Raw genomic sequence first — 15,040 nt, 5'->3', positions numbered from 1 at the left:
GGAAGATAAGAGATGGTGGTGAACAGCTGTTATAAAGACCTGGAGGGTGGAGTGGGATTGAAGAGTGAGGGAGTTTGTTCCAGAGGCAGGAGAAAAGAGGAATGAAGGAGTGAAGGTGAGCAGAGAGTCTTGATTTTGGCAGTTTAACCATAAGAGGGTTGCTGGCAGATCTTGTGCGACCTGTAGGAATATTTGCGGGACAGAGCCCAGAGAGAGCTGGGGGGGCAAGGCCAGAGAGGTCGGTAGAAGCCGGAAAGACCACCAACCTGCCTGCGGTGATTAAGTGAAAGGCCCTTGGAGTTAGCTTCATCGCGTGAGATTCCAATGATCCTGAATGCTTTGGTTTCAACAGTGTGAAGACGAGCTAGGTGTGAGGCAGGAGCACCAGCCCAGAGGGGAGAGCAGTATTCCATTTAGCTGCGGATGAAAGCCTTGTATGTGGTGAGGAGCTCAGGTGTGCCAAGGAAGGACTTCGCACGACGGAGGACGCCCAGTCGGCGACTGGCTTTGGAGGCCAGATTTGAAATGTGGTTTCGGCTTGTTTTTGAAAGTTTTTGAAACTTAGAAATTAAATAATCAGTGTCCGAATCATATTCAGATCTTCACCAAAATCGAATAGATTAGTCCTCGTCACACACACAATCAGTCCACCAAGTTGTCTGAATCCGTCCACAACTGAGATATCCTGCTATTTATCGTTTTTGGCCCCATCTCCCAATGGTGAAAATTATTTGAAAAAAATTATACTTGCCGAAACCAGATCTTCACCAAAATCTAATCATTTCCTCCTTGACATACACTACCTCCACCAAATTTCGTTTGAATCCGTCCACAACTTTGACACATCTTGTTCATAGACAGGGGTGAAAACCTCCATTTTTTTTTTTCCTCTCAAACCAGTCAGTGATTATATTATTTACAAGACAACTTTCCATCATGAGGGATCTCTTCGGAGCCATCTTTAACATTGCAGAAAGTAAGTTTTCACAGAATGGGTGTTCACAGGTGACAGGCAATAGACATGTTCTCAAAGTACAAATTAACAATTATTATACAAAGCAAGGGACCTCCTCTCCTCAAATAGGAAGGGTATTGCAGCCATCTTTATATATAAAAAAAAATAAACTGCTCCACTGGTGTTTTACATGCAGGGTAATGCATTAATGTGCGAGCCATCCCTCTGATGGACGGTGAACTCTGTCCCATCTGCCAGCATTAATTGGTGGATGTCAGAACTCGGTGTCCTTGGCAAATAATAGGTGAGTTATCACTGGCATTTTGGCTAAATTACAAATTCCTGCCTTGACTGCAGGTAGAAAGTGGGCTAGTCCACTTTGAGGTTCCCTGTCACTAGGTTACATTGCTTATTTATCAGACTCTTAAAGCATGGTTGCTGTCTGGGAGGCAGCTTCCACACCACAGGATGTCCCTTAAATAAGTACTCTTTTTTTTAATCCCGCACACATGAAGCAAAATGTGGGGTTAAGCAATTTGTACACTCCAACCATCTGTTTACACGTCAGTTTATGATTGAGGAACTATTTAATTTCAATTGAATTTTTTTTTTTTTTTTAACACTGCAGAACACAATTCAGAACATGAACTTGCAGTTTAGCAGTACTTTGGCAAATTGTACAGAATCTCAGCCTGAGTGCACATGGAGAGGAGTAGGGCAATGGTTTTTAGTCTGTCTGCCAACCAAAATTGAAAATCATTGGTGATATCCCTAAACGACAAAGAACAAACAAGCAAAAATAACAAATGTAACATGTTATACAAGGTGGTGTAATACACTGTCGACAGCAGTAAAACCCAGAATTAATTTATGCAACTTACAATCATTATTTAAATTGAATTACAAACCAACACTGCACAACACAAATCGCCTTCTTTGCACTTTAAAAAAAACCCTTCGGTTTAGCAATACGAGGACATGTTCAATAAGACTAGCAACGGTACCCGCCCTATGGGCGGGGCTTCAATTGGGAGGCCCAAATGAAAAGGTAAAATATCAGAAATTGAAGGACTTTTGCATTTTAAACGATTCATATTCATATTAGCAAGATATACTTCTAAAAATAGTTTAGATTTTGATTTGCGTGTGACATTTAACGGATGTTTATATCAATTGCGCCTCCAAATTGAAGCCCCACCCTTATGGCATGTACCGTCATATATAATGGCGATACAACACAACTTCGCATCACTGACGGCGAGCATGAATATGGCAGCTGTAAGACCCTGCTACGTATCGTTAGGGTTGGTGGCTGCTAGAATCCAAGGAAATGATTCCTCATGATACCCTAGCTACGCATGGGTGGGAGGCCAGAAGCAAACAGGCAATGCAGATACAGCGAATGCTAAAGCATGAAACTAATTCCACATTCCTGTAGCACCTTGTCGCACGTCAGATATGGACAGCAAGTTCGTGAATGACTTCCATGAAAAACGTACCCGTTCGCAAACAAACGTACGTTCACGTATACAAACATCGATCGTGGGTCCGTGTCGAATCTGCATATGGCGATCCGCAAAGTTCACGTTCAGAAAGTAGAAACCATCATGGCATTTCATCATTCACCTGAACTCGATATCTTATTTAATTCCAAACATAACTCAAATTAATCACAAAATAAACTTTTAACATTGTTAATGTTTCCTTCATTGTAAAAACTACCAAGTCAACAGTTAAAAGGATTTTGAGCCGATGGGTGTTACAGCCTTGGCAAGATCGATGGAGACAGCGATCTGTTAGCGTATTCACGACCCAAATAGCTATGTGGAATTCTCTCATGTAGAGATTGAGGGTCGTCCTTTCCGCATATCTCGAGGGATTGTAAGTTGGAGAGACAGCGAGAGGGATGGAATTCTCTCAAGCAGTAATTAAACCCATGTCCTTATAAAAGGCCTTTGTCCGAGGTCACAGACTTCGATCGGTGCAGCGATCGGTGCAGCCGTTTGTGCGGCACCCGGGAAAACATCATCACAATGAGAACAATGAATGTTATGCAGGAGTCCAAACCTGAGAATGCTGGAGACTAAAGCTGAAATTGGGAAAACGAAATAGCCTATTTTACTCTTGGAGATCCCAGGATTATCCACCCAAAATATCGTTGATTGGTTCAGCAGTTTTTACGGTACCTTTGGACAGACGGACATTTGGTGAATTATAGTAAGATGGCGTACAAGGGTTGTGTGTATATTTATATTTCTTAACGAAAAAACAAACAAAAAAAACCTATAGCGCTAAACTTCCAGTATTTCATTCCTTTTTAACCCTTTGAGTACGGGATTTTTTTTTTCTGGATAAAAATACCCCCGGTACGGGATTGATTTGGCATTTTGGTACGGGAATGCAACCACGTACTGACGATCTATTTATAGGTATAGTCGATGACGTGTAGTAACGCCATCCGTACACAAAACTTTCGCGGGTTGCGGCACTGGACGTCATCCGTACTCAAAGGGTTAAACAAACTTTAAAAACATTTTGTTGAATTAAAGTATATACTTGAACACGAAGGGGTAACGTGTTCTACGAGCTCTCCAATTACCCTCACTAGCAGAGAGGGTATTGCATTTGGGTCCGTTTGTCTGTACATTTGCCAATGTAATCTACAAATTTTACACCATCTTTTTTCAACTGAATAGCTCATGTATAATTAGAATGAGAGTACGTGTAAAAAGTACAGTCGGACCCAGACCTTCGCTGGGCATACGTTCCTGGAAAATGCCACGAATGTCAAATCCATGAATGCCAAGGCATTGGTTGAATTGAGGAGTGGAGGGGGGACTTTTTATATATTTTTTCCTTTTACCTACATGTTCTAAGCTTGTAGAAGAGCTATGACAGAACAAATAAAACCAACAAAAGGGAACAGCAAGACAAAGGGAAATGCCAACAGCAGGGCGGAGGGAGAAAGGAGACCTGGACAAACAAGGGATGCAAGCAACGATGAGGGGTAATAGGGAACACAAAGGGTGGACAAGATGGAACCATAATCAAAAAGGTTTGTGAGGGGTTAGATGTGGTGGAACAAGTGTAGAAAAGATCACGATTTTGGAAGAGATGACTTGAAATGGTGGTGAACATCTGTCTTAGACCTGGAGGGAAGAGATTGAACAGTATGGAAGGTAGTTTCCACAGGTAGGAAAAAAAAAAGAAAAAAAAAAAAGAGGAAAATGAGTTGAGGTGAGCTGTGGTTCTGGATTTAGGAAGTTTTACTAGGAGGGGCTTTCTGCTGGACTGTGTGCATCGTGTAGATACTTGAGGGGGACCAAGCATGAAGAGGGCAGAGGGTGCAAGACTTGACAAGGCCCCACCAGGCTTCAGAGGAGGTAGACAAGTTTGAAAGCTCTCTTGATTGGACAGATGTTTTTTGGCTTTCCAGAGAGTAGGCACTTGTTGTGAACTTTGTGGAATGATCCGAGGTAGTCTTCAGTTGGATGTGCCTTCCAGGAGGAGAATGCAAGTCGTTTTAAAGCAACTGCATCACCACAAGATTCAGACCAAGACCAAGTACCAAGAGCGGGAGGATGGGTAAAGTAATTGAAGACAAGATGGGATGAATGTGCGCAAGACAATATTTCTGTGAAGGGATTCCCAGGCTGAATTAATATCAGTGGATATACAAGACAGTTCACTGGTAATTCCCTGCTTGTCGTAAAAGGCGACAAACAGGGTTGGCGGCAGGAAGGGCATCCGGCCGTAAAACATTGCTTCAAAAAGGGGACCAAAAACAACAACCACGGTCCCCGAAAAGGCCAACCCCGCTTTGCGGGGAAAAAATGGCCTCTAAACGGTGGTTTTTATACAAGACCAGTTCTGAAGTGCAATTTAAAAAAAAAAAATTTTTTTTTTTTTTTGAACCACCAATACGCGACTCGCAAATGTAGAAGCAGATCACATTTTATAACCCATGAATATGCAGGGCCCACGAACGTTGAGATCCAACTGCATGTACAACAACAAAGCACAATCAGATTGCAGACCCTTGCCAGGACGTGGTTGAAGGCTTTTGCGTTAACAAATATGGCGGCTGAACCACGTGACTGATGGCATCATTTTTTTTTCTCCACCAATTTATCCCTAGATGACGCCCCATAAATTTCCTCTTGATCAGATGAAGTTTTGTACTTGTCGAATTATGATGTCATAATGGAGGCACCAATGACATGATTAACATTTTTTTCCCCATGGAGAGTTCTTTACAAAGTGAATGAATGAACGTTTTAAGGCCATTTTCCCCACTAGAGTGGGGGTTAGCCTTGCGGGCCCCATGACAATCATGGTTCCCTGTTTGAGGCAATGTTTTTTTTATGGCCGGATGCCCTTCCTGACGCCAACCCTTGGTCGCCTCTTACGATGCGCAGGGATACGGTGTACCTATTCTAAATCGGGGTACACCGTGATCATTCATCCCAGCAAGCTGGTACTCAATTTGCCGACCTCGGAAGAATGACAGGCTGAGTCAACCCCCCTGGCATCAATTCAGCGATCGACCGGGATGCGAACCCAGGATCCTAGGATCCCAAGCCGGCACCCTAACCGCTAAGCCAACACCAGGTCTTCTTTACAAAGACAACACCTTCTTTACAAAGTCGTCTCAATTTTTCCTATGCAGCACTTTGAGATAGACGTGCAAAGTTTTTCGGTTTTTCCAATATGGCGCCCATACCACGTGACCTATGACGTCATAATTATCATTAAAAACAATTACAGGAAGAGGTGCACCTATGGTGAAAATTTCCTGTCAATCAGACCAACGGTTGCAGAGAAAAATCATTATTCTGCGTGGACAAAGACACAAACCGACTCGAATGCAAGACCCTCTCCTTTGGTGAGGGAAATTAGAATGTGAGTATATCGATAAAGTATGTACAGTAAAATTGAAATGCGAGTGTCTAAAAACACAAAACACGTCGGGGCGAGGGTATGCAATAGTTATTGCTCGTTCTAGTTATTGTAACAGTATTTGGAACTCCAACAAAAATGAAACGAAACTAAATAAACTAAGAAAGACAAAAACAGAGAAAACTTAACGAGTCAAAGTTAAACATGGAGTGCAAACAAGGTGGTATTTTGTCAGCTCAAACATTGTAGAATTAACAATGCATACATTGACATTCCCTCCACTCACTGCTGATGTCCTTGAACAGTTCCTGCTTCACAGATTCCATTTTCTTGTTGTAGCTTTTTGATATATGTGCATTCATGTATGGCATGATGCGATCATTCAGAGGTCTCCACAAGCCCACACTACAAACAAAAACAAAAACCACAGCAAACCAAATGTTAGAACACTATAATAATGAAATGCATGATTACATTAACAAATGAACAGCAACAAAAATCAATTAACATTGCTATGGTTTTGGAAGACCCCTGGGGAGTCACACACCACACGAGACGTCTCCAGAGCAATTGCGTTCAGCTAAAACACCCCTCATATCGGTGGAAGGGGAAGATGCATTGTAAGCAAAGTTAGAAATATCTCCTTCGTGCTCTTCATTCTCAAACACCCACCCCCAACTCCATACTCAGACCCAATTCTCAAAACATTCTATTTCAGCAATAACTTCAACTGTTTAATCGCCATTCCAGCATTTACAGCGCTGTCAGTTATTGCTGGACCTTGCCAAGCCATTGGCACTGTCAGGGCTGTGCCAACCGCTCCGCCCACCTAGGACCATTCGCGATGGCTGGATCACAGCATGCCAAACGGCTGAGGTCAGTGGAGGTAGGAAGAAGGGCAATAAAAGCCTGACGGAGCAGTTTATGGTGTGAAAAGTTCAGATCCTGAAAGAGTTTATCTCTTGGAGTTACCATCTGAAAGAGTTTACCGAGAAAAATTTGATGTTCCGAAAGTCGAGTCCAAAGAGTTCACATCCTGAGTCCTGGAGAGAGGGACCTGGCCAGACTGACCGAGTTCTCACAGCACCAAGCAGAATGAGTGCCGACCAAGAACTCCTCTGAACCGACTCCCTTACAAGTCTTTACACATGCACCCCCCAAGCATACACCTGACTCGCACTGTTGTGGAGCATCAACCTGAATCCACAACAGTTCTTTTCAGAGCTCACACTATAGGTTACCTCTTGTTCATTGCACGAGAGCCATCCGGCTCACGTACAGGTGAGGCCGGGGTCGACAGCACACCCCACCAAATTATCTTCCCCATCTAATTTCCTAAAATGTCTGAAGTGCCTGTTTGTATTTAGTACAAATGTTTAAGGGGCTTTGGGAGCTAGGGGTTAAGATATTCTCTTATGTGACACTGCATCCTTATAAATACATGATTTGATGTTACCAAGAACAGCTATTTCCAACACGCTAGGGTGTCTTTCTCCATTGGTTAGATGTAGCATGTCTTTAGTAGATGGGAGTTTCACTCCACTGGTTCACTACAGTAGATGGTAGCCAACGTTTCCACCGACGGTAAATTGTTCGGCCGTCCTAAGCAATAGATAGTGGAAACGATTAGAGAACAGGCCTTATCTGGGGCAACTTATTCAACGGGGAGGTAAAGCGGGAATTGGACGAGAAGACCCTACCAGAATTAGTCATTCCAGACTACGCCTGTGGTTGCTCAGAAACTCAACTTGCCGTGGAGTTATGCGCGACCCATCAGCTTTAGGGTAGAGGTCAGAAAGCGGGTCCGAGCAGAACCTAGCCACCCGTCCAATTTGATGGTGCATAGCCGAGGTAGTGCACTTACCTTTGAGCCATCTAGTCCGAGTTGGATTCCTGACATGCCTACAAACTTAGATTGGCATTTGGCAGGCCAGGCGTCGTATCAAAGTACGTTTCCCCTCAGATGGACGTTATACTGGGTGTACATTCTGCAAGCATTATTGGTAGATGTTAAATATCCGACGATGTATTTCGCACAGAGTGGGCGAGTAATCGCCACGAGGTCAGGACCCTGAACAAATTACAAATTCCCACCCAAATTACCCTTTATCGATCGAAAGTCAGGCCTGACCAGCCGGCCCGTGAAAGACATTGGCCAAAAACTTCCCCTGGACTCCACAAGTTGGGAATAATTGCGGCCATAGAGCGGTAGATAAAATAGTACATCTAAAATGGTGTAATTTCTTTAAAGTAGTTTCGGCAGCAACTCTGAGCAGAAAATCCAATGAAACATTCCTCGACTAAAATGAAATCTTTAACATCAAGTTCACAACTCAGCAGGAACAAATGGTTATTACATGCTCCAACATATGGAAAGCTTGGCTAAAGCAGGTAAACATTCATTGGTCCTGTTATTCCATTCACCCATTCTTGTGTTCATTCCAAAATAAAATGAGCAGCAGGCAAATTGGCAAGTGAACCGTTTTCCCTTTTGGGCAAGTGCGCCATGTCATAATCGGTACGTGCGCTTTAGCCTGGTGTTGGCTTAATGGTTAAGGTGGCTGGCTCTAGATCTCAGGGCGAGTTCGAGCCCGTCTCAGAAGGGGAAAGCGGGGATTAAAGTTGAGGAAGAAACCAAACGACGACAAAGAGCAGTTTATCAATTGCATGCTGAGCTGACAGATTTCTTGGATCAGATGTTAGGTGTCAAAAGGCCAAGAGGGCCCTGAATAATGGAATGACCCTAAAAGGTATGCAATGTGGGTATCCTGGTGGGAAATATCATTTTCATTCAAATAAATATCTCTACTGGTTCAACAGTCAAAAAGTCATTCCCTTGTCACTAAAAGAAAATAAAAAGAATGCAACATCACTCCCAGGCTGTGTGGTTGTTCTGCCACTTCCCTTTCGACTGTAGCATGACAGTCTGTAATCATACCTTGTGTAATGTGTTGCTGCGTTATATGAAAGCTAGGAAAGTATGAAACAGATGCCACAGGTGTGATTGGTGGAACTGCGGTTATCTGGACCTCGCTTTCCTTGGGGACAATCTATTTATTACCTCTGCCAACAAGGTAGATGGAGGTTATGTGTCTGTACAGGATTTCAAAAAGTTGTGGATGGATTAAAAAAAAAAAAAAAAAAAAAAAAAAAAAAACAACCTTTAGAGGCCATTTTCCCCCGCGAAGCGGGGGTTGGCCTTTTTCGGGCACCGTGGTTGTTGTTGTTGGTCCCCTTTTTGAAGCAATGTTTTACGGCCGGATGCCCTTCTGCCGCCAACCCTTTTTGTCGCCTTTTTACGACAAACAGGGAATTACCAGTGAACTGGTACTCAATTTGCCGACCTCTGAAGGATGACAGGCCGAGTCAACCCCCGTGGCGTTAATTCAGCGATCGACCAGGATTCGAACCTAGGATCCTAAGCTGGCACCCTAGCCGCTAAGCCAACACCAGGATGGATTAAAACAATGGTGGACCAATTATGACAAAACCAGGTGGACAAGTTGGATAGGTGACAAGCCAATTGGACTTTTTCAGGTCCGAATCCAGATCAGGTCTATTAGTCGGATACAAAACGTAAATTGTTCAGCCTGGCAGAGGTTTGCTCCCCACAGAGTATTGTTCTAGTTACAAACGTAAAAAAAAAAAAACAAAGGGGGAAAAAAAAAAAGGCAGAATTTGACCCCACATCCCTGTATTCCCTCTACACTCAAACTACCCAATCCTCGTTTGCCCTCATCACCTTTCTTCCTTTTAACCCCCAAACCTCCATCCATCCTTTCAGCAACCTCAGACCTTTACCATAATCCAAAGTTGTTTCAATGAGTACAATTAATCTCTGGTTAATAAGCTCAGTTTTCTACCACTAATGTTCAGCAACAACCAAATAATGCAAACCAAAGTAAGAGGCAAACATTATGATGAGGATTCTCAGGTAGAAGGCCTGGCCAACCAGTTCATGAAGGACAAGCATTCCCTAGACAATCCCACAGGAGGGTGGGACTAATTGGGGTGTTTAAAGGAGTAGGAAGATGGTAAATTAATCATTCCTCCCATATTTCCTGGGGGAAGTGGAAAGGGAAGGGCAGGGGGGGGGGGGTGGGGAGGGGAAGGAGACATCAGCCAGAACATTTCATAACCCTGTGAATTTATCCTGGAGTGGGTTGGAAGTGATATTATAATCAGCTGTCTGACACCATCTCCTATACGGTTGTGCAGAAATTCACCAAACTTGGTAGTTATGATCACCACATGGCATGAAGGTGCAAAAGCAGTATCATTTTTAGCCCTGCCCCCCCTGGGGCCCTGAGGTGGGAAAAAAGGTCATACCAAAAAAACCTGCAATTACGGGCACATTTTCAATATGCAATGAACATTTGGAGGGGGGGGGGCATAGAATATGCAAAGATTTTTTGGATTTGACCCCTGGTTTATGCACCAGGCGTAGGGGCAACGTTTACCTATGGGGCATTCTGGGCAATTTCCTAGGGCCGTGGGAAGGACATGGGGGGGGGGGGGGGGGGAGGGAAAGGAGGACGGCCGGTGGTGGGAGATATACTATATGACCCACTGAAGAATCCATCAATTACATCACTGTGTATAGAATGAAAAATCTGATAGCATTTTCATCTACTGCGTTTTTTCCAATTTTCTCCGATAGCAAAAAATTCAAACTAGTTCCAGATGTCACCTTCCCTTCGCAAATGAGCCATTACACTCACGTTTGTAGGTTGTATTTTTTTTTTTAAAACGACGACATCCACGTTGACATGCGATCGATCTACCGAGCGCTATTGGTCGGATGTTGGGTTTTTTTTGTTGTTTTTTTTTAAGCGGTGAAGCTGCTTCAATATTTGGCTCTGTCCTTCCGGCTGTCAAAATGAACAACCTTTCTAACCCACCGTGCCTTGGATTACATTCCAAGGGGCAATTCCAAAGAGTTTTGGTTATTTCCAAAGGATTTTAATTTTAAAATACCAAAATGAACTGCTTCCTTCAGACACGGATGTAATCCCCGCCTCCTCGCCCCATCCCAAAAGCACACATCACCAATTGAGCTGACAGTTATTGTATGGCCTATCTAGGCAAAATTAGCCAGAAGCAATGAAAATAAATTATCAGAGTAGGGGAAGAAGAAAAAAAAAAAAAAAGGCTGAGATGTAACACATGAAAGTTTACAAAACGTTTCCAGTTTCCACAAAATAACTTTCAACAGAACGATTTTCTTCAAAAAAATTTAAAACGTCTGGACTGGTCTCCCATCTGACAGCCAATCCTGGGAATTCTTCCAAAGAAAATTGCTCACATGTGCAGATTTATCCCATCGAGTCTTCAGTTGTCGTACCCTTCCTCCCATGGTACACCGAAGCTTGTGGTGAGGCAGTTGCCCTGAAAACTTGGATTTGCCTTCCAAGAGAAGGCAACTCCAACGGAAGGCAATCTCTGTTCTTCTCAAAAAGTGTACCCTCAGGAGAGCCAGGAAACAATATCCCTCCAGTCTCAACACTGAACTCAAACCTGTCTCCCTCCTCCAAATCGAGTGGAAGGAAGGTCTGGTCAAATCTGTTTCTGGTGCTTGTTAACCCCTCCATTACCTCAAATGGTTACACAGCTGACGCCGCACATGAAAAAGCCGAATTCCTCAACTGTACCTCAATCTTGGGTCCCAAACCCATCTCTGCACCCACCTTACCTCGGGGAAGAAGAAGAAGAAAAAAAGAAGTTAAAAATGAAGGCCCACAATGAATCAGCAGCAGTAGCATTACAGCAAGCAGGTAAAACACTTGTACCTTGCTAACCCCATTATTTCCGAGTTGTATCTGGAGTATGCTGGTTTTCGAGCCCGATACAATGCACAGATTTTTTACGGCGTAGCCCATCGGGCAGAGCCGTCTATATGTATATACACCAATCAGAGCTGACAATCTGATCACATGACGGGTGACGTGTTACAAGTCATTAATATGGTGGTACTGCGAATGACCACACCGCCATGTTGATTTATATGCCGTTCAGGCCAAACCTGTCATATATCACAATCGCCATGCTCTACCTTGATGTTTTTCATTCAATGTGAAACAAACAAACCGATTGTTAAAATGACCATCAAATATCAAAAGGTTCATTCAAGTTCATTTACCAAGTTTCTTGTGGAGAAATCAAGTGGCTTAAGTATTCGAGCAAGCACTCCATTCAAAACCGTTAAGGAACGGCTGGCTTGTCAAGCACTAGCTAGCTGCTTGGCAAATGAGCACACCAACACTTGTGTGGTATATAGATTAGAGTAGATCTTACCTCAATTCTGCAAGTAAAACTTACCTCATGGATGTCAGGATTCCTCCAAATTTCTTTGTTTAGTCATAAACAGCATTAGCGACTGTTTAAAAAGCCAATCATGTGTTTGTGGTTTATAATATTTTACAAGCACGGTGATGCCACCGTTAGACTTTTGGTCTTGTTTTTTTAACGGCAAGTCGAGGCTCGAATAAGAGCTAACACATAACATATAAAGGGAGCGGGAGACAATAGGGGGAGAGGGAAACTACAACAGTAGAGAACAGGGACATCGGGAGATCTGTGGAAGGGAGAGGGCTGGCACGGGGTACACAGGATAAACAAGAACTTTCAGGAAAGTGGGAGATCGAAAGGTGTATTAATGGGGGTAGAAAAGATCAAGGTTTTGGATGGGGGGAGGGGGGGGAGGAAAGATAAGATTGTGTTAAACAGCCATTTTGAAGACCTGGATATTGGAGGGATTGAAGTGAGTGTGGGAGTTTGCTCCAGAGGTGGGAAAAGGGGAATGAAGGAGTGAAGGTGAGCAGAGAGTTGATTTTGTCAGTCAAATTAATCATTACTGGTCATTCCATTCCTATTATAATATTTATTTATTTTTTTCTTTTTTTTTCTTTTTACAGTAACTTATTTGATAGAATGTTTGTTCAGTGGGTTCGGTGGGAATAAGGGGGCCCTCATCATTGACCTTTGCCCAGGGCCCCAGAATCACTCAGACCACCCATGCCAAGGGCTGGAGATTTAGGGTCACAGGAGTCAAAACAATGTTTTTTAATTGGGCAATTCCTGGTGGAACTCTGTACAATCGTTCGACGTTGCTTTATGTAGAGAAGCGCGAGGATTTGCGACGGTGTACGTACTAAATTTATGACGTCAGAGACGTCTCCAGCTATTTCTCCACCTAACATAACGGCAAAAGCTTTATCACGAATAATAACTCGAGCTTCCAGGGAAGCAGAACTCAACTGACCTGACTGGCGGCCATTTTGTGACGGATCGGGTTGGAATGCAATAGCAACCTACCTTGTGTGGTAAAGGTTAAACATTCTAAGTTTGATCAAAATCTGTTAATATTTGTGGACGCTAAAGTGTTAACGTCGTTTTCATGACCAAAAACAAAACGGTCGCCTAAGTCCGCCATTTTTCGACGGATCGGGCTGAAATGCAATACCAACCTGGTCCTTGGGGTGAGGATGCTGCATGTCAAGTTTGATCAGAATCGGTTGATATTTGTGGACGCTAGAGTGTTAACGTCGTTTTCATGACCAAACACAAAACGGTCGCCTAAGTCCGCCGTTTTTCGACGGATCGGGCTGAAATGTAATACCAACCTGGTCCTTGGGGTAAGGATGCTGCATGTCAAGTTTGATCAGAATCGGTTGATATTTGTGGACGCTGGAGTGTTAACGTCGAAAAGTTAACCGATGACGGATGCCGGAGGGTTCAGTATGTGATGAACTCAACTGGACGGTAGTCCAGTTGAGTTAAAAAGTAAACATCAACAAAGGGTAAAACAAACCAGCGACAGCACAGGACGCGACGTTAAATAAAAGTTTATGAAAAAGGGCGCGCAACGTCTCGGTCGCATCTCCACAGCACTCTCAAACCCTTAAGTTAAACTTCGTCATTTTTCTGCAAAATATAATTATAAACAAGCAGAAAGACATTTGCATTCCCTCCTTACCTGTCCAAAGCAAATACCAGTAGGATGAGGGCTATAGGAAGACCGAGGAGAGCGCACAGGAAACAACACCAAGCCATCGCGCTGCGAGTTTATTGCCCAGTGATTGCTTGACGAATGACGACGCAACATCCGTTTGTCCACATCCTGTTAGCTCACCGAAGTCTTTTATTTATATAATAAACGTGGAGGCGCAATGCGACGTGTATCCCTCATTAGCGCTGGTGAAGCCTATTTGAAGTGCTCCGGCGGTCATCTTTCCATGCCGATATTGCTGGCGCGGTGGATTCAAGTTTTTCCATTTATGAAATCTTTACTTTCGTCAATTCTCCTGCGATTTCGTGCTATTTCCTCAGTTTTTCTTCATCTTGGATAAAGGAGCATTTACACGAAAGGAAGGTGTTTGCTTACAAAATGATCGGCCCGCCAATATGGCCGCCGGAGCACTTCCGTTGGCTTCACTTTCCGAGCCTCATTGCCCCTCCAGCTTTATTATAAGACGTCTGTGTCCCAAACCACTTGTTGAAATGAACGCGCCGCCATCTTGAGACCCCCAAAATTAGCGACTGCATGCATTATAAAGAGCGTACATTGGACGGTTTAAAAATCGAAAAACGTTACACCTCAATATCTCCCAAACCGCTCCATGGAAAAAATTTAAACATGGCTCATTGTCAAGTACTCCCTATCGGAAGGGAATAAGATGTGTTAATGATGATGTCATCAGTAACTTAATTATGACGTCATAATTCGACAATTACAACGTTTCATTCGATCAGTAGGAATTTTTCTTTCTCTGCAATTCTTGGTCCGATTAACACAAAATTTTCACCATTGGAGCGCTTCCTCCTGTGGAATATTTTTATGATAATTATGACGTCATAGGTCATGTGGTCACGAAACGAAAAGCAGGGTTAGGCATTCGGTTCATACGTGTGATGTACGTGTGGCGTGTCCGGCGTCCGCATTTTAAAAACTTATTTTCTCAGCAACCGTTGATCCGATTAACACGAAATTTTCACCATAGGAGCGCTTCCTCCTGTGGAATATTTTTATGATAATTATGACGTCATAGGTCATGTGGTCGCGAAACGAAAAGCAGGGTTAGGCATTCGGTTTGTACGTGTGGTGTACGTGGCGTGTCCGCATTTTAAAAACTTATTTTCTCAGCAACCGTTGATCCTATTGACACTAAATTTTACCATAGGAGCGCC

The 15,040-nt window shown here is 43.4% G+C and overlaps 1 protein-coding gene across 1 annotated transcript in view; it reads right to left on the bottom strand.

Moving 5' to 3' along the window:
- Positions 1 to 14,102, bottom strand: part of LOC137432977 (thiol S-methyltransferase TMT1B) — a 28,974-nt gene extending 14,872 nt beyond the window's left edge. The window contains exons 1-2 of the mRNA XM_068125336.2: positions 13,830 to 14,102; positions 6,141 to 6,259 (exon numbers count right to left, since the gene is read on the bottom strand). Of these exons, the coding sequence (XP_067981437.2) occupies positions 6,141 to 6,259; positions 13,830 to 13,906 (196 nt within the window). The 5' untranslated portion in view covers positions 13,907 to 14,102. The remainder of the gene's footprint in view (positions 1 to 6,140; positions 6,260 to 13,829) is intronic.
- Between the last annotated feature and the right edge of the window lie 938 nt (positions 14,103 to 15,040).

Source organism: Myxine glutinosa, chromosome 8 (assembly GCF_964187855.1).
Source record: "Myxine glutinosa chromosome 8, kmMyxGlut1.1, whole genome shotgun sequence".
In the NCBI taxonomy this organism is placed as follows: domain Eukaryota; kingdom Metazoa; phylum Chordata; class Myxini; order Myxiniformes; family Myxinidae; genus Myxine; species Myxine glutinosa.
The sequence above is the reverse complement of the archived record's forward strand: the minus strand, read 5'-3'. Positions and strand labels throughout refer to the sequence as shown.